This window comes from Pristis pectinata, chromosome 16, assembly GCF_009764475.1.
Source record: "Pristis pectinata isolate sPriPec2 chromosome 16, sPriPec2.1.pri, whole genome shotgun sequence".
Classification (NCBI taxonomy): Eukaryota; Metazoa; Chordata; class Chondrichthyes; order Rhinopristiformes; family Pristidae; genus Pristis; species Pristis pectinata.
Window position 1 is genome coordinate 23,526,821 of NC_067420.1, and position 26,612 is coordinate 23,553,432.

At 38.5% G+C, this 26,612-nt stretch overlaps 1 protein-coding gene across 2 annotated transcripts in view; it reads right to left on the reverse strand.

Annotated features, from left to right (window-relative positions):
* Nucleotides 1-738: 738 nt before the first annotated feature.
* ptgis (prostaglandin I2 (prostacyclin) synthase) overlaps nt 739-26,612 on the reverse strand; it is a 60,776-nt gene continuing 34,902 nt past the window's right edge. For both annotated transcript variants that reach the window (XM_052031196.1, XM_052031197.1), the window contains exons 4-10: nt 26,266-26,409; nt 22,095-22,249; nt 21,731-21,912; nt 14,571-14,724; nt 13,431-13,612; nt 5,729-5,880; nt 739-4,303 (exon numbers count right to left, since the gene is read on the reverse strand). In XM_052031196.1, the coding sequence (XP_051887156.1) occupies nt 4,156-4,303; nt 5,729-5,880; nt 13,431-13,612; nt 14,571-14,724; nt 21,731-21,912; nt 22,095-22,249; nt 26,266-26,409 (1,117 nt within the window). In that variant the 3' untranslated portion in view covers nt 739-4,155. The remainder of the gene's footprint in view (nt 4,304-5,728; nt 5,881-13,430; nt 13,613-14,570; nt 14,725-21,730; nt 21,913-22,094; nt 22,250-26,265; nt 26,410-26,612) is intronic.

Consider the following 26,612-nt stretch of genomic DNA (forward strand, 5'->3'; position numbering starts at 1 on the left):
GATGAAGGGACTGGCTGTATTTGTAGCCAAATTTATTCATAATACAAAGATAGGAGGGGGAAAAAAAGTTGTGAAGGGAAAACAAAGAGTGTGCTGGTTCATAGAGACATTAAACAAGTAGGCATACAAATATTGATGAATGGGGTATAATTGAATGAAAGAAGTTTACCACTTTGGTAGGAAGAATAGAAAAGCCCAAGAAATTATCTAACTAGAGAAAGACAACCAAATGCTCCCACAAAGAGAATGTCTCCCCTAGTGAGAATATCCAGAACCAGGGGTAAAGTTTCAGAAGAAGGAACTGCTGATTAAAGAGAGATGAAGAGGAGGTTTTTTTTTTCAGAGGGTTGTAAATCTTTGGAATTCTGTACCCCAGAGAGCCATGGAGGCTGAGTCATTAAATTTGTACAGGTATGAAATAGATAGACAGTTGGTTAGACACAAAGTCAAAGCTATTAGGAACAGGCAATAAAGTGAAGCTGAGGTCAGGATTAGGTCAACCATGATCCTATTGAATGGTGGAGCAGGCTTGATTAGCCTTTTGACCTACTCCTACAATTTCTTACATTTGTATATTCTTAACTGGTTAAGTAATTCATCTATAATTTTGCCCTTCAGACAAATGTATATTCAAAGTTATAAAAGGATTTAGAATGTTGACATAGAATAAATATTTAAATCGAAATACACATAAAAGGGTAATATAAGATTCAGACTATTGCATTGTTGTCAAAAAGATTTTATTTCTTGTAAATCCTAAACATAAATTATTTACTACTATATCTCAAATTATTTATATATTCTGATAATATTCTTAACATACAAGATTTGATATTCCAAGTTATTTATTATTATATAAACAATTTAAGTAATGAACAGAAACATTTTTCATGAAGGTAATAAAAATGATTACACTTGAGAACTTGTTGTTTCTTCATCCAGTGTACAGATTTTCAATACTCAAGTCATATTTCCATAACCTCCTGATATATCTTGATTTCCACACTTTCATACTTTAGAGAATTCTTTACACAGTTCACCAACTCTCACCAACACAGTCATACTTTACACAGTTCACTAACTCTCCCTACACCAATATTTAAGATAGCAATGTATATGTTAATAACACTTGAAAGCATAAATTACTCATTAACTGCACTGCCAAAATCTACTCTCTTGCATAAATGTTATTCTCAATAGGCTTTTGCCAACATACTGATGTGGACTGTACTTATTGAATCCTCAACCACTTTCTGAACAGTAAATTTTGCCTCATCACAGTAACTGAAAATAAAATAGACATATTAAATACAGCGGCACTAAATAGAAACAAAATAAGTACAAATGCCTACTTAATGCTTGGCTATGTTGTTGAAAAGTTAGAAAATATCATCAAAAATATTTTCAACCAATACATGCTGAAACAGATGTAGGGCTGGCAGGTCTGACACCGGACTCAACAGTAACTATCCTGCCTGCTGGGTGAACAGACATTTGCAATGTAGTGAGTTCTTACTCACCTATACTTGTATCTCAATATCGCCAAAGCATAAATTACCCTCTCAATTCAAGTAGTCTTAGCAAATCCTTTCCCAATGGGAGGTCAGTAAACAGCCATGTACACTGAGTATTTGTTGATGTTCATTTGCTTGACTATAGTAAGCCCCATGAATTATTTCACTCTATGTTTCAATGGTAAGTTTCACAAAGCCCAGGGAACTCAAACATATCTTGTTAAATTTAAAGTCTCAGTGAAAATCTTCATCAAATAGTCTCATTTAAATATTAGAAGCAGGTATCTGCATCTGCTGAGGAGGGTCTCCACATACAAAGAAATCTGTTAAGCTAAACTTGAACTTCATCTTGTTTGATTGGCAATCCTTTATCAATTTTATGAATCCTCCTGAACCCAAATCAATGTGATATCTATGGTTAAAATTCTATCCTTCCATCCTTACTCCTAAATGCTCGATAAAATCTATAAATAAAATTACATATATAAAATCAATATTTAAATAGCTTGAATGAAATAGTAACTGAATATATCACTGATAAATATCCATCTGGTTTAATACTGCTTTCATTGCATTCCTAAATGAAAACATGACTCTATCTGTTAAAAGAATGACTTGAATTGATAAAGCATTTTCCATGACCTCAGAAGAGCCTAAAGTGCTTTACAGCCAATTAAGTTCTTTAGGAATGAAGTCAGTGATGTAATGTAGGAAAATGGACAATTTGCCAAAAGCAAGGTCCCACAGGATAAATAATTAAAACAATATCCAAAGCCCATATATACCATTCAGTTCAATAGTGTGACACATATTTTCTAAATTAGTGTTCCAAATACATTCTCTTTTTGATTCAACTGCAACCCATAAACTTGTCTTTCCATATCCTTAATTTTATTTATATTTTGTGTCAATTTATTAAAAAAAACTACAACCCAATGGAGGAAAAATTTGAGACAAAATATGAAGGTAATTCCAGAAATGGATTCATTCATTCTTTTTAAAATTGCAGTGTGTGAACAAGAAAGTAAATGCATTCCTTTGATTTTAAAAAAATGCTTACTTTTCAGTGAAGTATATATTTAGACTGATGATAAATCATGCTTAATTATTTTCCTGTTTTCTTGGATAATTACTTTACAAAAGAAGTAAGATAGCAGCTGGACAAGAAAAAGAACGCAGCATGCTGCTGATCTGGAAACATCAATGTCAGCAGGCAGATGCACTGCAGGGAGTTGCCTTGGTGAATGTCACTTGAATTTGTCAGGCATTCCAATTAAATGCAGCTTTTTGTAAATCACACAGATTATCTGTAATGTAGAATTAAATGACACATGCTAGTGAACTGACATTGCAAGGAGTTCTAAGTGAGTGATACTTGTTCGTATAGCGCAATAAAATATGAATTATTTACTCACAGTTATTTCATGTTGTATTTGATCTTTATATTAATGAAGAGCTCTTTGAAATGGTCTCTTCAGCAACATATGTCAATGGTGCACAACAACAGTTAGAGGTTGTGTTGAATATGTTCTTTGTAGTTCACTTCACAGTGTTTGTAATTGTCATGAAGACCTTTGCAATTTTCCTAATATTTTAAATATTAAAAAAACAGCCAAAACTATTTGGAAGTATTTTGGACTCCTTTTTAGTCAATCCATATTGTCCTCACAGAAAATAGATTGTTCAAAAAAAATATTTTCTTGCACATGTTATTTCCATTCTGAATAAAATGAACATTTTTACACAAAGGTCACTTCACAACTCCACTCCATTGATAACACTTTTTTAGAAAGAAAACTAATACTGAACATAGAAGGGATAGAGCTTCAATATCTGAAAACATGTATTGTAAGGCCCAATTAATATTTTTGTTCAGACCAGCCACTTCAAAAACTTATTGCAACTGAAGGCCATTGCATCATGGATGATAGAACAGCTGGCTGACATATTGGGATGTGTTTGCTCTGTGCACGCTGCCATACAAGTCTTGTGCATGGTTCATGGGTTACAGGTCACAGGAGGATGGGGCAAATGAAGGAGAGAAATTCAGCAGGGAAGTGATGAGGAATCAGTCGGTGAGAAGATTGGATCAAGGCATCAGGGGTAGAGATTGTGATTGGAAGGTGGAGTACTTAGGACTGCAATCAGGAGGTGTTGGTTTGATTGTTGTGCTAGGAGGCATGAGAGGGAGTTACCACATGGAGCAAGTTTTTACGTTAAAGTGAACTATCCGAAACTGATTCCCACGTCTGGTTTTCTTGATCTGGGGCCCACTCAGACAGGTCTCCTTTAATGTGACAAATCAGACATTATACATGTTGTGAAAGCCTGCTTCTGTGTGCTCTTTATGGGACACATGTGTACCAATAAAGTTCATGGAAGTGGCATCCAGCCATGCAATTCATCCCATTGTATGCTACTGCTTCAGTTAGATGCCTTTGAGTGCAGTTTGTTGGATGCTTGGATGACCTGGAAGGAAAATCCTGGATCTTGTGGACTGTGCAGTGAGTCAAGGCCAATCATTTTTTTTGAACTGAGATCCAGGACGTAACACACATAAATATTGTACTGTTCTAGCTACAAAAGCAGCATGCCAAAGTTCCCTGGAATGCTTGAGAATTCTGGTATGTGTTGGCTTGGGCTATTCAACCTTGAATTTATAACGAAACATAACATCATTTTCAGGCTGCAGCATTCCAAATCCATATCTGGATGTGTCAAAGGCTGGAACTTTTGTTTTTGGATCAGAAAGTTCAAAATCAAAACAGCTTAACATCATAAAAACAAACCTGCCAAAGGAAAAGAAAAACTCATTTCGGTTACGCTCAATAAAAGTTATCAAAATAGCAATACAGACAATATGAACACAGTATAATCCTTTGATATAAACTCCCATGCAATTTTATAACTGGAAAAAAGCAGAGTGAACAATCGATATTACCAATATATATTGTACTTGCGGGAGTTCAATTTGTCACCTATCAGGATGTCCTTGAGGAAATCCCAAGCATTAGTTAGCAACATAAGGCATTCTATGCTAAAGTGGATAATGCTCTCTTCATTATGATAGGCAGCAAAGCAATTCTAACCACATTATTAGCCACACAGCTCAAAAGCAGGCTATGAACAGCAACTTTTATGATGTAAGGTCATTTAAGACAATAAAGGAAACAATGACAGAAATGTTAGAAGAACTCAACCAGTCAACCAGCATCTGTGGTAAAAGAAACCAGTCAACGTTTTGAGTCAGAGACCCTTCCTCAGAACTGGGGGTTAGGGTGTGTGGAGGTGGGCGGAGAGTGGAGGGTTCACAGTTTTCAAAGCAGAGCTGGGGGGGAGGAGGAGGAGTGAGGAGTAAAACAAAAGACTACATGCAGATTGGTTAAAACAGATTAGATGATAGGGAACATGAGTATTGACATGAGAAAGGCATTCAATAAAAGGGGGAGAAAGGGACATAGTGTGATAATGGGAAACGATGAGAAAGTGGTTTAAGTGAAGTTGGAAAATTCGATGTTCATTTTAGAAGGTTGCAGAGCACCTGGATGGAAGGTAGAACATTGTTTTTTTGAGTTTACATTGGGCCTTGGCAGCGTATGAGGTTGCAGATAGACAGGTCAGAGGAATGGGATTAAGATTTAAATTGCATGCAACAGAAAGCTCAGGATCACCCCTGTGGACTGAGCACGGGTCCTTTGCGAAGTGATCATCCAATCTCAGTTTCTCTAATATAGAGGAGACCACATTATGAACACCAAGTGAAATAGACTAGATTGGAAGAAGTGCAGGTGAATTGCTGCTTCTTCTGGAATGATTGTTTGGGCCCTTGAATGGTGGGAATTGAAGAGGCGAGCGGACAGCTACTGCATCTCCTCCCGTTGCATGGGAAGGTGCCATGGGATGTTTCATATTCCTACATCTGCAGTTTTATTTGTTTTCCTCTACATTATGGGAATGTATTCTTTGGGTGACTGATGCATTTCCAGTAGAATTCTGGAAAATTCATTGAGTTTGGCATCACAGGAAAGCACTCTGAGATCGAATTGTTCAGTTCTATGGGGCTGCTGACTTCCCTAACATTCTAAATACATTAGTTGACTCATATCTTGCTTTGTAGGCTTGTATAGTGGAAGTTCTCAATTTCAGAGGTAGTCCTGTCTTATCAGAGAAATGCCAGATTGGATACATATATAGTAAATCTAAACAGCACTTACATTTTTAGGCTATTTATTGCAAAGGGTCGTCCAATGCAAACATTAGTCCCTGCACCCCAGGGCAAAATATAATGCTTCAACTGCTTCCCACACTTGAAGAAATTAGTTTTCTTTGTTCCATCTTGATGCAAGAACCGGTCATACTTAAATTTCTGTAAATTCAATAAGAAAACATTATAGATAAAGTCACTTGCCTTGGAGTGAAGTGCAATAATACAACCATATCACAAGGATAAATTGGTTGCTTATAATGAAGAACCATGAAGTGAAATGAGTCTATATCGCCTCAGCAATTAAACCTTTCGTGTGGTATATGTGATCAGAATTTTTTTTCCTTTAGTTTTAATCTGATAATATACAATTGTCCTTTCCCCACCACCAATTAGTGTATGATGCTTGCAGATTGACATACAGGACATTATGATAGCACTAGGGGAGGACAGGGCATCACACCTGAATGGGCTTTGAACAGGAAAGCACTGTAGGAACTCAGCTTCTTCAAATGTACCATTAAATCTCGAATCTCTACCACTCTGAAGGACAATTATATCAGGTGCATGGAAACAACATCAGCTCCAAGCTCCTCACCAATTTCACATCATCTTGACTTAGAAATTTACTTCTGGTTCAAAATTCTGAAACACCCTACAAAATAGTACGGTGGGAATAGCTTTGTCACACCAAATGCAAAGAATTCAAGAAGATTAATAAAACTACTTAAGTTTGTAGATGGCATTAAACTGGGACAAAGGCAGTTTTCAACAAAAGAAGTGCAAAGTAATCCAGATTTGTGGAGAAAGTAGGCTAATGTGTGAAAATAATACTCAATGTAGACAAGCACAGGCAATGAGATCTGAGATTTAGCAAGGGTAATCAAAATTGGATGATTTCACAGAATGTAGGAAACAGAATACGAGTATTAATGGATTCCTAACAGAAACCAACAATCAACTCTTATGAAGAGCAAGCAGATCACGGAATGTATAAGTAGAATAATGATTATGGAAGAAGCAAACCATAATAACATAACAAAATGATTGCATTTAAAATGGTACGTTGAATGTCCCTTTCAGGGCTTCTCAAAGTGCATTGTACCTAAGTAATTATTTTGGAAATGTAGTCAGTGTCATAATGTAACAGACAATTTGCACACTGCAAGTTCCTACAAACAACAAGTGATAATGAGCCCTTGGTTTTTGTTTTATTGGTTGAGAGATAAGGGCCAGATAGGACACCAGGAATAATTCCCCCACTGTTGATTGAAATGCCCAGTACTGTTTGTTCTTTAGGGAACACTTCATTTCAAATGTGCACTATTGCTTCTATCCCACACAACTTTTGGTCCTAAGATCACTTGAGTGGACTCGAACTCACAACCTTCTGGCGCAGAGAGAATAGTGTTACCAACTGTGCCATGACTGTCACAAACAACATATTTGTGCTTGTCATAATCATAAGTCCTTTCACAAAGGAGCACAGAAGCAGAAGAAATTTAATCAGATTGTTTGAATTTAATTATGCAGTGTGATGAGTATTTGGAGAAGACCATTTGAAAGGCAAAAGAGTTTGATTCAGAGTAAGAAGGGAACTGAATAGATCTTAGTGAAGTGATTGAAAGGCAAGAAAGCTAGCATGAAAAGTTATATTTTCTAGATCTTGGGATCTGACTGATGAGCTGTAATGATTTTATTCCAGCTTTGTAATCTTGAATTTATTTGTAATGATGAATATGGAAAGTAATTTCTACCATTTTGTTTTCATTCCCTACATTAGAGACAATTATAGTTTGTATTAAAAATTTCTGTGGCCGAACAGATTGTTTCCAAATTAGCTCTGAGTTTAAACTGACCTTAAAAATCTGCTTGAATTCAGTTAAAGCCACATACAAAGATGATTGTATTGTCCCACCACCTCATTCTTTCCTTGGAAGTCAAATGCACAGTAACAGAATGTCTTGATTAAAGGGGACAGCAATAAATTATTAATGTTGAGGTATCAGTTGTGTTCCTAACCCTAGACTGCAGTAAAAGACTAGTGATGCTTTGGCATCAAGCAGTAAAATGTAATTAGCTTCATTTGCTGAATAATTAAGTCACAGCTGGCAGTCACTTGGCTTCAGCCATGCATTTTAAACCCAAAAAGTGAGATATTATGAGAAATACTTTGAGACAGTGCTGCTCCTCACTAAGGAATAAGGCATCTGCTTCAGTCTGCAGTGATATATCTCCCTGATTGAAGCAAAGCAGCTTTTGCTCTAGCCAGGTGCCTGTCCTCCCATCTGTAGGAAGCTCCCAGATGAAGAGGCACATATCAGAAATAGCAGAGCTAATTACAGTGCTCTATGTGATGCCAGTGAAAATATAATTCCTTTCTTATAAGGCATGTATTTGATTTCCTTGGAAAATACAAGGAAATGGTGCTTAGAGCAGGTACCCTAGGTACCCCTTAGAGCAGGTACTTCTAGGGTCCAGGAGGCAGATAGATGGGTGACTGTTAGGGGAGAGAAAGAGGCAGGGAACAGGCAGACAGAGCAGAGGACCCCGGAGGCTGTTCCCCTCAAAAACAGGTATTCCACTTTGGATGCTGTTGAGGGGGATGACCTACAGGGATCAAGCAGCTGTAGCTGGATCTCTGGCACTGGGACTGGTCCTGCTGCTCAGAAGGGAAGGGAGGAGAAGAGGAGGGCAATAGTGATAGGGGACTCAATAGTCAGGGGAACAGACAGGAGGTTCTGAGGACATGAGCAAAAATCCCAGATGGTATGTTGCCTCCCAGGTGCCAGGGTCCAGGATGTCTCTGATCAGGTCCACAACATTCTTGTGCAGGAGGGAAAGCAGCCAGAAGTCGTGGTACATGTTGGTACCAACGACATAGGTAGAAAGAAGGATGAGGTCCTGAAAAGTGAGTTTAGGGAGCTAGGCAGAAAGCTGAAGAACAGGACATCAAGGGTAGCAATCTCAGGATTGCTGCCAGTGCCATGTGATAGTGAAGGTAAGAATAGGAGGAGATGGCAGATGAATGCGTGGCTGAGGAGTTGGTGCAGGGGGCAAGGTTTTAGATTTTTGGATCATTGGGATCTCTTCTGGGGAAGGTGAGACCTGTACAGGTTGGATGGGTTACACCTGAACTCGAGGGGGATCAATATCCTTGCAGGCAGGTATGCTAGTGTGGTTCAGGAGGGTTTAAACTAGTTTGCAAGGGGGATGGGAACTGGAGGGATAGGACAGCAGAAGAGGTGCGTGGACTAAAGCGAGATCCAACATATAGAGAGGATTTGAGGAAGGAGAAGCAGAGTACAGGGTATAAAAGTAGTAAGGTGGATGGGCTAAAGTGCACTTACTTAAATGCAAGAAGTATCAGGAATAAGGGTGATGAACTGAGAGCTTGGATAAATACATGGAACTATGATATTGTGGCTTTTGCAGACACTTGGCTGATACTGAATACTTCCAGATTTCAGTATCTTAAAAGGGATGGGGAGGTGCGGAAAGAAGAGGAGGAGGGATGGCGTTACTGGTCAGGGATACTATTACAGCTGCAGAAAGGGTGGATAATGTAGCAGGATCCTCTCTAGAGTCAGTATGGGTGGAAGTTAGGAACAAGAAAGGAGCAGTTACTCTACTGGGAGTATTCTATAGGCCCCCTGGTAGCAGCAGGGATACAGAGGGGCAGATCGGGAGGCAGATTTTGGAAAGGTGCAAAAATAACAGGGTTGTTATCATGGGAGACTTCAACTTCCCAAATATTGATTGGCACCTGCTTAGTACCGAAGGTTTAGATGGGGCAGAGTTTGTTAAGTGTGGCGAGGACAGATTCCTGTCACAGTATGTTGACAGGCTGACTGGAGGGAATGCCATATTAGATCTAGTATTAGGTAATGAACCAGGTCAGGTGACAGGTCAGGTCATTAGGGGGACAGTGACTACAGCTCCCTAACCTTTAGCATTGTCATGGACAAGGATAGGTGCGAAGAGAACAGGAAAATATATAATTGGGGAAGGGCAAATTACGAGGCTATACGGCTAGAACTTGCGAGTGTGAATTGGGATGACATTTTTGAAGGGAAATGTACTATGGAGATGTGGTCATTGTTCAGGGATCTCTTGCAGGATGTTAGGGATAAATTTCTCCCAGTGAGCCAGAGAAAGAATGGCAGGGTGAAGGAACTATGGTTGACAAGAGAGGTGGAACATCTACTTAGGAGGAAGAAGGCAGCATATATAAGGTTTAGGCAGCAAGGATCAGATAAGTCTCTTGAGTAGATAGGGTAGCAAGGAAGGAACTTAAGAAGGGGCTGACGAGAGCAAGAAGGGGACATGAAAACCTCAAGGCATTTTTCATTTATGTGAAGAGCAGAAGGATGACGGGAGTAAAGGTAGGACCGATTAGGGGTAAAGGTGGGAAGATGTGCCTGGAAGCTCTGGAAGTGGATGAGGTCCTCAATGAATACTTCTCTTCAGTATTCACCAAGGAGAGGGGCCTTGATAATGCTGACGACAGTGTTGGTAAGGTTAATGTTGTAGATCATGTTAATATCAAGAGAGAGAATGTGTTGGAGCTGTTACAAAATATTAGGACAGATAAGTCCCCGGGGCCTGACGGAATATTCCCCAGGCTGCTCTTGCTGAGCCTTTGGCTAGGATCTTTGAGTCCTCGTTGTCCATGGGAATGGTACCGGAGGATTGGACGGTGGCAAATGTTGTCCCCTTATTCAAAAAAAGTAGTAGGGATAGTCCAGGGAATTATAGACCAGTGAGCCTTACGTCTGTGGAGGGCAAGCTCTTTGAAAGGATTCTTAGAGATAGGATCTATTGGCATTTAGGGAATCATGGTCTGATCAGGGACAGCCAGCATGGCTTTGTGAAGGGCCAATCATGTCTCACAAGCCTGATAGTGTTCTTTGAGGAGGTGACCAGACAGATTGATGAGGGTAGTGCAGTAGATGTGGTCTACATGGATTTTGGTAAGGCATTTGACAAGGTTCCACATGGTAGGCTTCTTCAGAAGGTCAGAGGGCATGGGATCCAGGGATGCTTGCCAATGTGGATTCAGAATTGGCTTGCCCGTAGAAAGCAGAGGGTTGTGGTGGAGGGAGTGCATTCAGATTGGAAGGTTGTGACTAGTGGAGTCCCACAAGTATCGGTTCTGGGACCTCTGCTTTTCGTGATTTTTATTAATGACTTGGATGAAGGGGCAGAAGGGTGGATTGGCAAGTTTGCAGATGACACAAAGGTTGGTGGTATTGTGGATAGTGTAGAGGACTGTCGAAGATTGCAGAGGGACATTGATAGGATGCAGAGCTGGGCTGAGAAGTGGCAGATAGAGTTCAATCCAGAGAAGTGTGAGGTGGTACACTTTTGAAGGACAAACTCCAAGGCAGAGTACAAAGTTAATGGCAGGATTCTTGGTAGAGTGGAGGAGCAGAGGGGTCTGTGGGTCCATATCCACAGATCCCTGAAAGTTGCCTCACAGGTGGATAGGGTAGTTAAGAAAGCTTATGGGGTGTTAGCTTTCATAAATCGAGGGATCAAGTTTAAGAGCCGCAAGGTAATGATGCAGCTCTATAAAACACTGGTTAGACCACACTTGGAGTACTGTGTCTAGTTCTGGTCGCCTCATTATAGGAAGGATGTGGAAGCATTGGAAAGGGTGCAGAGGAGATTTACCAGAATGCTGCCTGGTTTAGAGAGTATGCATTATGAGAAGAGACTAAGGCAGCTAGGGTTTTACTCTTTGGAGAGAAGGAGGATGAGAGGAGACATGATAGAGGTGTAGAAAATATTAAGAGGAATAGATAGAGTGAACAGCTAGCACCTCTTCCCCAGGGCACCAATGCTCAATACAAGAGGGCATGGCTTTAAAGTAATGGGTGGAAAGTTCAAGGGAGATATTAGAGGGAGGCTTTTCACCCAGAGAGTGGTTGGTGCATGGAATGCGCTGCCTGGGGCGGTGGTGGAGGCAGGTACATTGGTCAAATTCAAGAGATTGCTAGATAAGCATATGGAGGAATTTAAAATAGAGGGATATGTGGGAGGAAGGGCTTAGATAGTCTTAGGCGAGGTTTAAAGGTCGGCACAAAATTGTGGGCCGAAGGGCCTGTATTGTGCTGTACTGTTCCATGTTTTAAAAGAAAATGGGGTACAATGATCTTCAGGAAGATCAGGTTGTTCTGCCAGTCCTTCTCTGTGACTCTATCACGAAGAAGGACAAGAGCAGAATTGCCAATGGGAACCATCACTTCCAAATCATATTCAACGTTGGCAGTTATGCATATTACTGTAGCTGAGTCAAATTCACGAATTCCCTACACACAGCCACAATGAATGCACCATCATCAATATAATTGCAATGGTTTAAGGAGAAAGCCAATCAGCACCTTTTCAGAGAAGCTAAAGACAGGTAAATATGTTCTTGGGAACAGACTAAAGGAAAGGGTTCGGGTTAGGGCTAATGGGGTGCTGGTTGTACATTGCACTTCCCTTCTGGCATTTGAACACAGTATTCAACTCCATAGACTTCAATGAAGCCAAAGCCCTGGAAAGGGGTACAACGGTCAGTTGATACTTCAGCACTGTTTTTAACACTGGCACCAGAAAAGAATTATTACTTTGGTTAATGGTCAGTACTATACTCTGTGATCCAACCTGAAACAGAGCACTGTCCCTTGGGGTGGAATCTGAGCCAGGGTAATTGAATGCTAACTGGTATAAATGGAGCAAGTGAATGACCTCCAACTTTACCTGACAATACTGGTTCCCTTTGGGCAGGCAAAAAAAATGAAATCAGTAGGGACCTTCATTAAATATGATCTCATATGCTTTAGGTTTTGATGGAAATTTAAAATCTGGCCTGTGCAATGATGCATCCATATCTTCCCCATTGGGTTGAACCAGGTCAGTTTTATTTTTTCTGGTGGGACTAGGCTCCACAAGGAGCATTTAGGCCTTCCTTGTCACTGACTTCTCCCATTCCCCATCCACCCCCAACTTCCAGTTCCTTCCACATTGTAGAATCACCTCTAGAATTTCCTATGTGCCTCTGGTGATTCTATGTTGTCCTGTTATCCAAAACCCGGGAGTCTCTTTCACTGTTATCAGTATGGACTAAACCATTGGTACTCTAATGTTAATCAGAGCTGGTGTGTCAAAAGGATAACATTGTTACATTCACCCTTAGGCCAGATTGTGAGGATAGATATCCTTTCCTCACTTATGAACCAAAAGCATTTTTACAATAATCCTTTAGTTTCAATCGCTATTTCTGATACTAACTTCTTAACTCTAAATTTATTTATTGAATGAAAACAAAATTACCGGTTGACATGGCAGGACTTGAATTCATAACAAATTATTAGTTCAGGTCTCAGGATCTAACTACTAAGCATCATGACCCAACATTTACAGAATATTGAATTGAATATTGTTTTTTTTATTAGAATGCCAAGTCCTACAGTAGGACTTGAACCCACAACCTTCCGCACCAATATCAATTCCACAAAATAATACATTAATTCAAGCAATCAGCAACCCAAGTATATATGTAAAGCGTGATTAAACCATGTTTGGACATTAATTGTTTTAAACCACATTCATAGTCAGGGGTCATGAAGAGATACTGTTGTATTCATATTACTTTATATAATGCAGATCTTTAATTTTGAAAAATTTCTTATGAAGTGCACTGCCCAGTGAATGTAACTGACCTCATGCTCTTCATAGATTTCTGGGTCCATCTGGGGACTTAAATAAGGAAAGAGGCAGAGTCTGTCTCCCATTCGGAGGTGATATTTTCTGCCATCTGCAAGCTGCAATGACATATTCTGAAGAACTTCTCTGGTAATAAATGGTGCTGCTGTCAGTCGCAGAGTCTCATTTAAAACACTGTCTGTGAATAAAAGGGAGTAGCATTTCTGTTGAATTAAGATCAATCAATCCACCTGGGTTGTCCATTTTTTTTTCAAATTTTCCAGCAAACTAACCATTTTATAATCGTTTTCACCCTGGCATAATTTTTGTTCTGAGATTGGTCTGAAAAATGAATGAACTGACTACATTTTTCTGTTGGCAGATTTCATCCACATAATCTGCAATACTAGTATTAATACAGGATCCAGGGAAAATCCTTACCTCCTTTAAGATTTTAGAAGCCTTTCAGCCTTGCTTTCTCGTGTTGGGATAATCAGAAAGAAACCTGCCCAAACTTCCCAACTTTACTCCATTTAGGAGATTTTCAGCCAACACAAAGAAAATAATTTCAATTAATGGTCTTGACTAGAACAAATCCAAATCATCCAGCTGGAAGGACTTTGCAGTAAGTCATTGTTTTACCAAATCCTCAACCCATTTTATTGCTGAACTCTGTTTAGTTTAGATAAGTATTTAGGCACAATCAAATACTAATTATAACTTGCCCCGACATTACCTCAACAATAGCTACTTCTACCTTTGCCTAAGGATGTCTTGTATACTAATGTTTTCTGATGCTTGATTTTCATACCCAGGCAAATTAATGCACAAGAAAACTATACTGTTTTATGCTTATACACCAAAGAATGTTATTGCCAAGGAAACATATGAAATTATATCTCAACATAATTATACACATTTAATTATTATTAGAAAGAAAATACATAAAATTACAATACAACAATCTATAGATTCCAAAGCAGAGATGAAAGTTAATCATAAAAATTCAAATGACATTTGATCTATGACCTACAGTCTAAGTTAGAGCTAATAAAATTATTTTGATAAATGTTTGTTAGCATCGTAATTATGAAATGAATTGTGATATTTTAAACAAAAGGTGAATGAAGTGATGTTATAAATAAAGAAAATTGTACCAAAAATAGGTGTATTGTTGAGTGCATCCTGACTAACATTGCACATTGTCTGGTTAAAACAGGTTTTCTTCATTTCCTCCTCGACTGCATACTTTGCTTCTGGATGTTTTAGCAGGAATAGTAGTAGCCAAAATGCTGCAGGTCCATTATTACCCTAAAAGAAACAAAAGCAGTGAATGATATTACATCTTTTGACAAGAAATGTTTTACTAATCAAGCGATTCAGTACATGTGTCAATGTCAAGTGCCAATGGCTATATCGGACATGTAATGCACAATTTGTGAAAGTCTTTGTTGACAGTGTCCCTGGATGAAAAGAAAACTTCCAGTGATCCAATCACAGAAAATGATGATACATCTATGTATTCTGTGAAGGATAATAATTATTAGCATCTGAAGTGTTTCCTGTGCACTGGCTATTTGATTACATGATGTAATAGATTGTTTATTTAAAGAAGATTAAAACTTATAATGGAAAGGTCAGATCTGTGGAATTGCATCTTCCAAAAGTAATGCTTTTGGAAGATGGCATCATTGGAAGTGCAGCTGTCCTTCAACATTTCACTGAAGCATCACTGTTGATCTTTGTGTTTCAGTCTCTGGAATGGGACTTGAGCCCACAATCTTATGACTCCAAGGTAAACGTGGTACTAATGGAGCCACAATTGACTGGCATTGGCCACATTTCTGACAACAAGTGTGCCAAATACAAAATGATGTAACAGATAAAATGGTATTGCAACAAGGAACAGCAAAGGCAAAGAGAAATTAAAGATGAAAAACTCTCCAGCCAAACATTTTTAGGATATCAATGACAACTTTCATATGTTCATCATTTTACAAAGATAATCACCGTCTATTTATAGTCAACTAGTATGATTGTGAGTGCTTAATGTAATTTCAAATTTGATTTACTTTTCATTGAAGAAACTGCGCCATAATTTGATCCATATACTTAGCTCCCTTTTATGGTTGGTCTAAGACCATTTCAGTTTTATCTCCATTAGAACACTGTTGACGTACACTTTTGTCCCAACAAAGTAAAATTTGCAAATCTTTAAAAAATATTCTTCACATTTAAATAATACTTGGGAATGAAAATCAAGTTGGATAGATATTTTGATTAAAAATATCAAATGAAATTGATGAATTTGAGTTGCATGCATTTTAAAGGAAGTAGGTTGGTTTCCTGTTATTCAACTGGTGTTGTATTCAGTCTAAACAATCAGAGCATTCAAAATAGCAACCCTGCAACTTCTCTTTGATTTTCAATTAATTATCAGGCCAGGCAGAAAACCAGTTCACCACTCAGAATATGTGACTTCCTCTTTACAGTTTTAACTGAAATGGTTATAAAAGGAAATTTCATTAAAATAATCAATTCTGCACCAATTATCTCCTAGAAACTGTAAGTGTAAACATTTATCTTATTTTTCCGAAGTTTACTTAATGAATTGCTTCTAAGTTGTTCTTATTCATGGTTTACCAATGACAACATTCGGTCACACTTCAGTCCAATGACCATTAAAAGGGAGACTCATTATTAGAATCCCATTTTATAACAAAGCTTTTTCAAAAGAATTTTCCTTTTCCATTTCACATTACCGATATTACTGGGATTGGTACATCAGGGACAACCTAGACCTGAATTATTATCTTAACCTGGAATCTTCCTGTTCCTACACAAATGACAAAGATAATTTGTGCACACTTTTCATTGTACGTTTGTTGGAAAACCATGGAAACCCCAGAAATTTAAACATTATATTTAGTCATTTTTTGAATGGGGGAGGAGGGTAGTGGCATTGGGTGGGGCAAGTCTACTAATTTCAAGTTAGTATAGACATCTTGTTACAAGCAGAAAAGAGGAAGTCTTCCCTTCCCTCCTCATCCTTGGAATCTGATTCTAAAACCTCAATGCAGTGTCAGTCGAGTCTTTGTTAGAATAGACTTGTTTTGATGTTCCTGACTTCACCCATGAAAAGATGCACATTAATCAACATGGGAAGAATTTCCATAGAATTATCTCAATCACTCATTACAAATTCTGTGAAAGAATACTGAAAAGCTTAGAGCAAGGTTGATCCTAACAGTGGTAGATTGAGAAATTACATATAAAAATAAATTCATATATAGAAATATGAAAACATATTTATACAGCGAGTTTCAGGATGGCCCAAAACATGTCACAGCCAATTAAGTATTTGTGAGGTGAGTTTGGCTGCTGTTATAATTAGGGAAAGATGACAGCAAGATGTGGCAAACAGCAATAAGATAAATAGACAGTGAATCTACTTTTAATAATGTTGGTTTCAGCATAAATATTAGGCAAAAGAACTCCCCCACCACCACCACCACCCCCGTCCCTCCACTTGCTTCAAATAATGTTTTGAAATATTTTCCATTCATTTGAGAATGGTGGCACTAGTTTGTTTATGTTTTAATATGAAACAAAGAACTTTCATGGTGTAGCACTTCCTCAGCTCTGCACTAATGTATTGAGTTAGACTACATTCTCAACTCAAAACCCAGCTCAGAGATATGAGTGGTACAACTGAGCCAGAGACAATACTCGACAGGAATTGGAAATGGATGAAAAGTGCTTATTTATTGAATAAACAACAATAACTAAAATAGACTAAAGCTACTATAAATGTACAGCAGAGGCTGTAGCTTTTATGATTACAGATATAGCTGTCTGCAAAGAACAGTAGGAGTAATCTACGTCCTCAATTTAATTCTGAGTTGGGAAGCTCTCTCTGAGACAAGTTTGAAAAAACACCCGCCCACCTGCAACAATATAGAGAAAATATAACCTGTGAAGTGTTTTGACATCCAGCCAGTGAAAGACAAAAGGGATTACACCTTTAATCCAATTTTTACTTTTATTACTTCCGAGTACTTAAACATTTTATAGGCCTATATTTTCTGCAAATTCATAGGGAATGTAAATAGTACCTAACAAGAAAAAAATCAATGTAATGTGACCTTGGCTTACATATTTTTTGTGTGCCAAAATGGAAACAATAATTCAAATCCTAAAGACACACATTCAGGGGAAATGTGAATGCATAACACTAATAATAACAGACAACTGTCATGTACAATACATGAACGCAACTGATTGTTTTATCAGCTGAGAATTCAGCACCATGGTCAAGGGCACACAAATCTATTTCAAAACTTCAAGATTTCACCTATTGGTTATTGGACCTCACTCGCCAAAAGAAAGCCAGCTTTGAATTTAACTACATGGATGTAGGAAGCAGATGCATAAAGAAAATGCTGTTTTCTTTTTCCTCAACTGATTAGATCATGACATTATTTGTCTGTTAATAAAATACCACTCAAGTGTCATTAATGGCATTTCGTAAAGTTCAAGTATAGAGCAAAAGATGACTTGCTTGAAGATCACTAATTGCTTCATCTCTTAGAAATGGTCTCAAAAAATCTTTACATAACAAATTATTTTGAACAGTGGTGACTTTTATTATAGAAGTCAACAAGCCAGACCATTTATAAATAACAAGATCCTATAAAATACATTGATCTAAATGACCAGTTAATCCGTTTTATTCGTTGTTATTGATCAGATTAAAGGTGTTGGCCAGGATGACAAAATAAAGCTTCATGCTCTTATCAGCCAATAAAAATGAGTTATGATTGCTGTAGCTGATTAGAAACCCAGCTACTACTGGGAATCCAGTAGAACAACATCATTCCCTGTACTTGTAACTTGCTTGGATGACAAAATAAAAAGATTGTGTGCTTACTTAGGCTTTAACACTCATGTTTCATTTTACACCCATCTGATCCCTTTTATTTTTGTACTACTTGTCCACATAATATATTAAGCATCTGATTTTGTTACAAATGAATCAGTTCAGTGAAATCTTGTGCCTCCAGTGACTTTGCCAATTTGAATTGGAAGAATGCAAGAAAATATTAGAATGATGACTAAATAAATATTTTATCACTTGATGTAAGAAATATCTTGAGGCAGAATGAATAAGTGAATTTTGGGAGATGAGGCCTCCAGTACAGATCCTTGCTTGGCAGGACCATGGATCAGAAGATTAATGTGTGATCATCCTATTGGGAATGCTGTAAGTTGTTCAATAGTCTAGGCTCCTGGAAGGTGAAATGTCACACTGATGGCATTGTCTATTAACAATTACCTTACTACATAAAGCATATTGCTAAAATATGTTCATAGCTTAGACTCTGTACTTAAAAGATTTGATTACCAGCAAAAACAGATGGATTTATTTCTATGAATATTCAAAAATACTTTATTACTGGAAAAATTATGGAATACAGATTTTTAGAAGTGTTAAGGTTTCAAATGTTAATTGTGTTTAGAGACTGAGCATTTTTATTGAAACACTCTCCAGTGATGTAGGTATATAATGTTGCTTAACCTATCAGTATGCACACATGGATCACTCTGTCAATAGAGACATTATCTCACAGGAGAGCTGGTAACACCATCTGTCCTCTCAGGTAGACATTAAAGGTCTCAAAGCACCAAGCAATGAAAAACAGGGAAGTTCACCAACAGTCTTGCCTAGTATGTCCCTTAAACCATCATAAGAATCATCTTATTATACATCTACTTTATGTTTGTGTACTATGTGTTAAAACAGCAACTCTTCAAATGATAGGAAGTCCGTTGGGTCATCCAATGGGAGGAGGTGGAAAAATTGGTAGATGAAGAAGGAGCAAACCTAGACAGATCTATTTTGCCTGTCCCATCTGTGATGGACTCATTTCCCTAAACAATAATTCCACATCCATCCTTCCCACTTTCGCTATCCATTGCAGTGCTAACTTAGCTAAATTGTGAAAATATCACTACAAGCTAAACATCCCAAATGAATTAATGAATAAAATCATGCCAGATTCTGCATAAAAGTCAATGTATTACTCTTGTGTCTATCCTTATGTTCACTACCCTTATGTGTGACTTCTGAGCTTCCTTGGCTGTGATACTAGTTTGATGCATGCCTGCAACATGACTGGTGCAAGGTTGATGAATTTAAGTGGAAGAAGCTGCAGATGGCTTTGATGGATGACCTTGAGCAACCCAGAAGGTACGGTTGCACATTGCTTCATCTCATTGTGAGCAACAGACCTTCAGGCTTGCTTTCTGGCAGGCAATAACAAGGGCACAGGCAGAGTGGCAAGGGTGGAAGATGTATGTTGTCATTCTGAAGAAAGTCAGCAGTTAGATACCTCTATTGTCTGTTGGAGGTCAAATTATGTTAGCTGCTGTGAGACTCTGTGTACTCCACTACACATTGTAACCCACAGCCATGATACCAGCAGCCTGCGCAGTCCCTGTAGCACTGACTTTGGATGGTTACTGCAATGGAATCTGTGACAGGCTGGGAATCGCTGCTTCATTGTTGGGTCTAGAAGTGATCCCCGCAGCTACTTCAGAAGCTATCAAATTATTCCTCTAGTGTCTTTGACAGACATATCCTATTCTCCCTTAATATTTATGCCTGAAATAACGATGAAATGGAAGAATGGTAGGAGGGAAATCTTTAAAGGCAAAAATAGTCAAGGATCATTTTACAATATAGGGGGATAACAGCGCAGTCCATTGTAACAGGATCTACTATTATCATGTTTAAAATAGCATTGGCTCCAGGCTGATCTGTGCTTTCCTGATCGGTACATACTGCCAAGGAACGATTCACAATATCACACAAGGTCTTTTTGTGTGCCAGGAAACAGAATCCACCAACCTGTGACACTGCATCACTTCCAATGCAGCTGAATATCAGGAATCTATTTTAAGGCATGGACATGATGATTAGTTCAGTAAGTGTGATTGCACTTTAGACACCCCAGCTTCTCTAACTCCATAACATTGAACTATTTCAGTCTGAATACTAAGCCCATAATAGAAACTATTATAATAATGTGCAAGGTTTCTGTTTTAAGTGAGGAAGTAACACACTGGAAAATTGAGCTAGGAAGGACAATCCAGAAACTGTATAACTCCAGAGAATTGTAAGAAATTAATCTTATTCTTACATAGAATTCTTCAAATGCAATAATTAAATTTGTATACAAGTGATACTGACAAGATTAGAGGAACATTAAGCCAGTCATTTTTAATGACTGTTTCTTTCTGGCCATTAGTATAGAAATACAAACATTTGTTCCTCAATCTCAGTTTAAATTCAGAATGAACTATTGGAAGCAATTTTCAGTTGAACTGATCTGTTTAAAACGTTCACCATTTCTCTGATTTCTGGGTAAACATAGCTCTAATGAACAAAATGACAGATTTCTGTTTTCCAAGATGTGATTTGATTTGATGTATTATAGTACATTAAACACCAGAAGGTATATTTTCCCCCATCAGGAGGGCTAAGTGCATTTGTACAGCAGTCCTCTCTGTACGACTTTCAGACTGATCTTAACCTATTTGAAGTGTTAATGAGAACTTAAAATGGCAGAGAGGTGAATATAAAATATAAACAAATAAAGAATTCCTCAGTGAGATGTACATTAACAAGTACAGACTCATACAGGACAGAACTAGGCTCCTTAGCCCACCAAGTCCACTGAGCACTCGTTTACGCTAATCACATTTTTTATTCTCCCATATTCCCACGAGTTCCCCATATTCTACCATGTACCTACACAATAGAGGCAATTTACAGTGGCCAGTTAACCTGACAATCCACACGTCTTTGTGATGTGGGAGGACATTGGATCATCCAGAGTAAACCCACATAGTCACAGGGAGAATGTGCAAACTCTGCATACAGAGCACCCAAGGTCAGGATTGAACCCAAGTTGCTAGAGCTGTGAGGCAGCAGTTCTACTTGCTCTACTGGCTGTGCTGCTATGCTTAAGTACTTAAAAAAAATATTTAATTAAAAACATACTAAAATGGTAACAAATAAAGTAAAATGGGTCACCCTCTCCTCAACACCTCAGAAAGGTGTAGTTAGGTGGTTGTTTTCTGTGGACTTATTAATTACAAGTGAGCTCTATCAAGGCCACAAATGTTATAAAATACTACTAAGGGGTAAGGATAAGAAAGAGATATTCTGGATATGTGAGACATTATTTAAATGTAAGCATGGATTTGCAGCAGTGGAAGGTGTTCCATTCTGTGGTTGGCAGAGACTCCCTACCTGTGTGGCCCACAGTTGTAGTACCATTGCTCGGGCCTGCATGTCCTTGTGTAAGCCTAGCTTCTGCAGGTGGCTGCAGTAACTTTGAATCCAGCTGCTTCTGTTCACTCTTGAACTTAAATTCTCCACAGACAACAACTGCCAAAGATGCTCTTTTACCAATGTAGCCTCTCTCTTCTCATCTACCAAAAGGAAAAGGAATACTTGTTTATTAACATGCTGTAATCTGTAATAATTGAAAATCATATTATCACAATGTTCTAAGGTAGCAGGTTAGCTTATCATATCTGTGAATATTTGAAATTCTATTATCATTTGCTTTATCATTTTTCCTTTAGTATTATTACACGCATGGTGTGCTTACCTGCAGATAACATGGAGCGGACTATTTTCATCAAGAGTTGGTCTAGTCTCTTGTATACATTATAGACTTCTGATGAATTAATGTTATCTTTAATTTTGGATGTTTCTCCATAATTTTGTGTAGCTTCATTTCCATACAGTGTGAGATATCCTGCCCTAATTAAACAACAAAAAATAACATTACATCTGATGGTCCTAATGACTGTTGACAAGAATTTTAACAATCTTTCCTAAATTATTTAAATCTGTTTAGGAATCCATGAAAAACATTTTGCTTTCAAATAACATTCCACATATGTAATGTCACTTATTTCCTGTTATTCATAAATCCAAGTGCATTTTCAAGGCCTTCCATACAAGGGTGTATTTTCTGATTATCACCACTAAATTTTCACTGTTGGTAGAACAAACAGTTGGAATTTTGGCAGAAACCCCAATTCACTTGAAATTATGATTGGTCTGGCAGAGTGGGTGTTCTAAGTGGACAGATAAAGCTCTTCATGTAAGGAGCAGTAGTTTATTACAATCTTAATATTATCAGCAACGTGCTGTCATGCAATATCCCATGATTTCCACTTTATTAGTCTTATTTATATAAAACAAGCCTTTCAGGAAGTGCCTTTCAATATTGGCAAGTAGTCAGCATTTAAAGAGATTTATGTTTTCCAGTGCTGCAATGTGATCCATCAGTATAGTGAAGATTTATAGGATGAAGGTTCTCATTTTGTTTATTGTACCAAGTTATCTTTCAAACCAATTGTTCAGAACTTTTGGCTGAGGTATTTTTAATTAGTTCTCACTCAATTTACAACGTGGTCCTCAAAGGAGACCTATCATTTCTTTTTAGTTGCATGAAGAAAAAGAGACAAGCAGGGAGATATACTTGAGACAGACACATGGTTCCCATTTTTACACACACCCAGTCACAGCCACACGGGCCTTGCTACAGCTAAGGTAAACTTTCTTTACCAAAACGTTGTATAGTTCTGGCTAATAATTATCCCTCAATTGACATCACTAGTATTGACAGACTGATTATTGTCAATCACCTTTTGGGATGAATATTTTCCACAAATTGGTTGCTATATTTTCTATATTACAATGTCAGAAAAGTACTTCACTGGATTTAAAGCACTTCAGGACATCATGAGGCTGTAAAAGGCATTACATAAATAGAAGTCTTTATTCCCTTTCTTTTCTCAGCCTCACTTGAGAGATAGTTACAGCAGTGGGATTACCTGGAAGCTGACCTCCCAGGCAAACTCCATCACAGAGAGAGCATCGTGAGCAGCTGCCAAGGTTATCATAGCCCTGAGCTTTTCCTTTTACAAGAGGATGTGATAAATCACAAAAAGGTAGCATTTTAAAAGATCAAAACTGCTTTATAAACCTGTGGCTCATTATACTTCTGAAAAAGCCACAAGCAGAGGCAGTGCAAAATTGCAACAAGGCCTATACAACTGCTAAAATTATCAGACTGGCATTTGAAGGAAGCTTTTCAAATGCAGAATGCAGCAGCAAATTTATTGCTCTCTCCTACGTGTGAGAGGGACAAAACTACCTGCAGCAGAAGCTTATAATATTTAATATTCAACATATTAATCTGATGTTAATGTATGGGTACCACAGAGTAATTGCCAGCTGTAGTTGTGAAGACTGTGCCTCAGAACCAGTTGTGCCTCTAGACAAGTTATTGCAATAGAGTTACAACACTGGCATCCATCTGACAATGGTAACCACAATTAACAATACTATCAAATATCAACAAAAGAACTGAATTCTGGAGGTGAAGTGAGAAGTGAGCCCTTGATACCTTGGCAGTGTTTGACTAACTGTGGCATCAAGGCGACCTACTAAAATTGACATCAGTGGTCATCAAAGAGAAAACACTCCAATGGTCGGAGTCATCCTCTGCCTAAAAGAGGGTGGTGCAGCAGTCGGAGGTCAATCATCCTAACCTCAGGATATCAGTACAGGAGTCCCCCAGGGCCCAAACACCTGCAGTTGCTTCATCAATGAGCTTACTGCCTTCTAAAAGTTAGAAAACATGTTCCTTGATGATTACACAATGTTCAATTCCATTCCCAGCTCCTTAGCAAATGAAGTAGCCCATCCTTGCATGTAGCAAGACCTAGACAACATTCCAGGATGGGCTGATAAGTAGCAAGTAACATTCTCATTACAAAAGTGCCAGGCAATGACCATTTCTAATAAAAGGGAGTCTAACCAGCTACCCTTGACATCCAATGGCAGTACTGTCATCAAGACACCCCCATCATCAACTTCCTGGGAATCAACTTTACTAGAAACGCAAATGAACCAGCCATGACTATGACAGCAGGTCAGAGGCTGGGTATCTTTCGGGAAGTGACTCACCTCCTGACGATCTAAGGCCTCTCCACCATCTGCAAGACACAAGTTAGGAATGTGGTAGAACTGTTCTCCACTTTCCTGGAAGAGTGCTATACTAACAGCTCTCAGGAAGATTGTCGCCTGTTTACCTCTATGGTGCTGAAGTCAAGAGGGTTGAGAGTTTCAAGTTCCTAGGAGTGAACATCACCATTAACCTATCCTGGTCCAACCATGTAGATACCACAACGAAGAAGGCTCACCAGTGCCTCTACTTCCTCAGGAGGCTAAAGAAATTTGACATTTCCTCTTTGATCCTCACCTATTTTTATAGATGCACCATAGAAAGCATCCTATCTGGATGAATCACAGCTTGGTATGGCAACTGCTCTGCCCATGACTGCAAGAAACTGCAGCGAGTTGTGGACACAGCTCAGCACATCATGGAAACCAGCTTCCCCTCCATAGACTCTGTCTACATCTCGCTGCCTTGGTAAAGCAGCCAACGTAATCAAAGACCCCACCTACCTCGGACATTCTCTGTTCTTTCCCCTCCCATCAGGCAGAAGATACAAAAGCCTTAAAGCACTTACCACCAGGCTCAAGGACAGCTTCTATCCTGCTGTTATAAGACTGTTGAATGGTGCCCTAGTACGATAAGATGGACTCTTGACTTCATATTCTACCTCATTATGGCCTTGCACCTTATTGTCTGCCTCTACTGCACTTCCTCTGTAACTGTAACACTTTCTTCTGCATTCTGTTGTTTTCCCTTGTACTACCTCATGCACTGTTGTAATGAAATGATCTGTATGGATGACATGCAAAACAAAGCTTTTCACTATACCTGGGTACATGTGACAATAATAAACCAATTTACCATCCAGGCAAAAATGGTTTGCTTGATTGGCATACCATCAATCACCCAAAACATTCATTCTTCCACCATCAGCACACAGTGGCTAAAGTGTGGATCCAAAATCCACTGCAATTACTCACCTAGGCTACTCTGATCTTATCTCCCAAACCCACAACAGCTTCCATCAAGAAAGACAAGGGTGCATGGGAACACTACCACCAGCAGGTTCCCCTCCAAAGTCACACACCATCCTGACTTAAAATATATCACCACTCCTTTGTTCTCATTAGATCAAAGTCCTTGGATTCCCTCAAAGGCAACACTGTGAGAGTACTTTTAGCAGAAGTGCTGCAGCAGATCAAAAAGGTGAATCATTGCAACTTTCTCGAGGGCAGTTAGGGAGGGGCAATAATTGCTGAGCTTACCAGTAACACCCAGACCCTGAAATGCAGTTTACAAAAAGTATGATACCTGCCTGCACTGACATAATAATTTTAATATTTTACACACGCCTCACCCTTGAGGTTGCTCATGGTAAAGGGGATGATATGCTTTTTAGAACAAACAAGATTACTTGTTGCTTAGGTGGCACCACTATGGTGAGCCAGGGAACTTTGCAGCATATGATCAGAAACAATGTAGTTTGGGACAACATATGATGCCTTTCAATTGCCATTTCTTCTTTTCTCAGCAGAATCCTAGTTTAAATGTTGGATCTACATGGTCAATAACGCAACAGCTAATGCATTTTATTAGTAATTTTACAATTTTATCTTACTTACATTAATTTCTAAATATTATGCTCTCAGCAAATTGTTGTCATTGCTAAATAATCAAAAGTGTTAAACTTATAAAACAGTTTAATATACATGGATCTATTTCAGTCCCTGCTGGAACCAATGGGCTATACACTCAGACTTCAGAATGACATCCACACAAGCACACAAGTTCATTAAAATGCTACCTGAACATTGCATCGTAACAGAAGTTGAATAGCCCTTCCTGTTTCCAGGTGTACGTTCTGCTATTTTCGTCTGACAGCAGCAATGTTTTAAGATTAGACAGCATCGCCTGTGTGAGTGAAGAAAGGTTTTTTCCTTGGAGTTGCCTGCCATAAACAAAAATATGCAACATTAGCAGTCAAAAGAATAGCTGGCATTTACATTTACAAAATGCCTGGCTCCCCATTCTAATTGTGTTGACCATCTTCTCTTCATGGTTTCCATTTTATACTGATAATGATTCTCCCTCCTCAGGAACTTTATCCCTTGGTTGAGATCATCCACTTCGCCACCCTAGTCTTTGATCCAT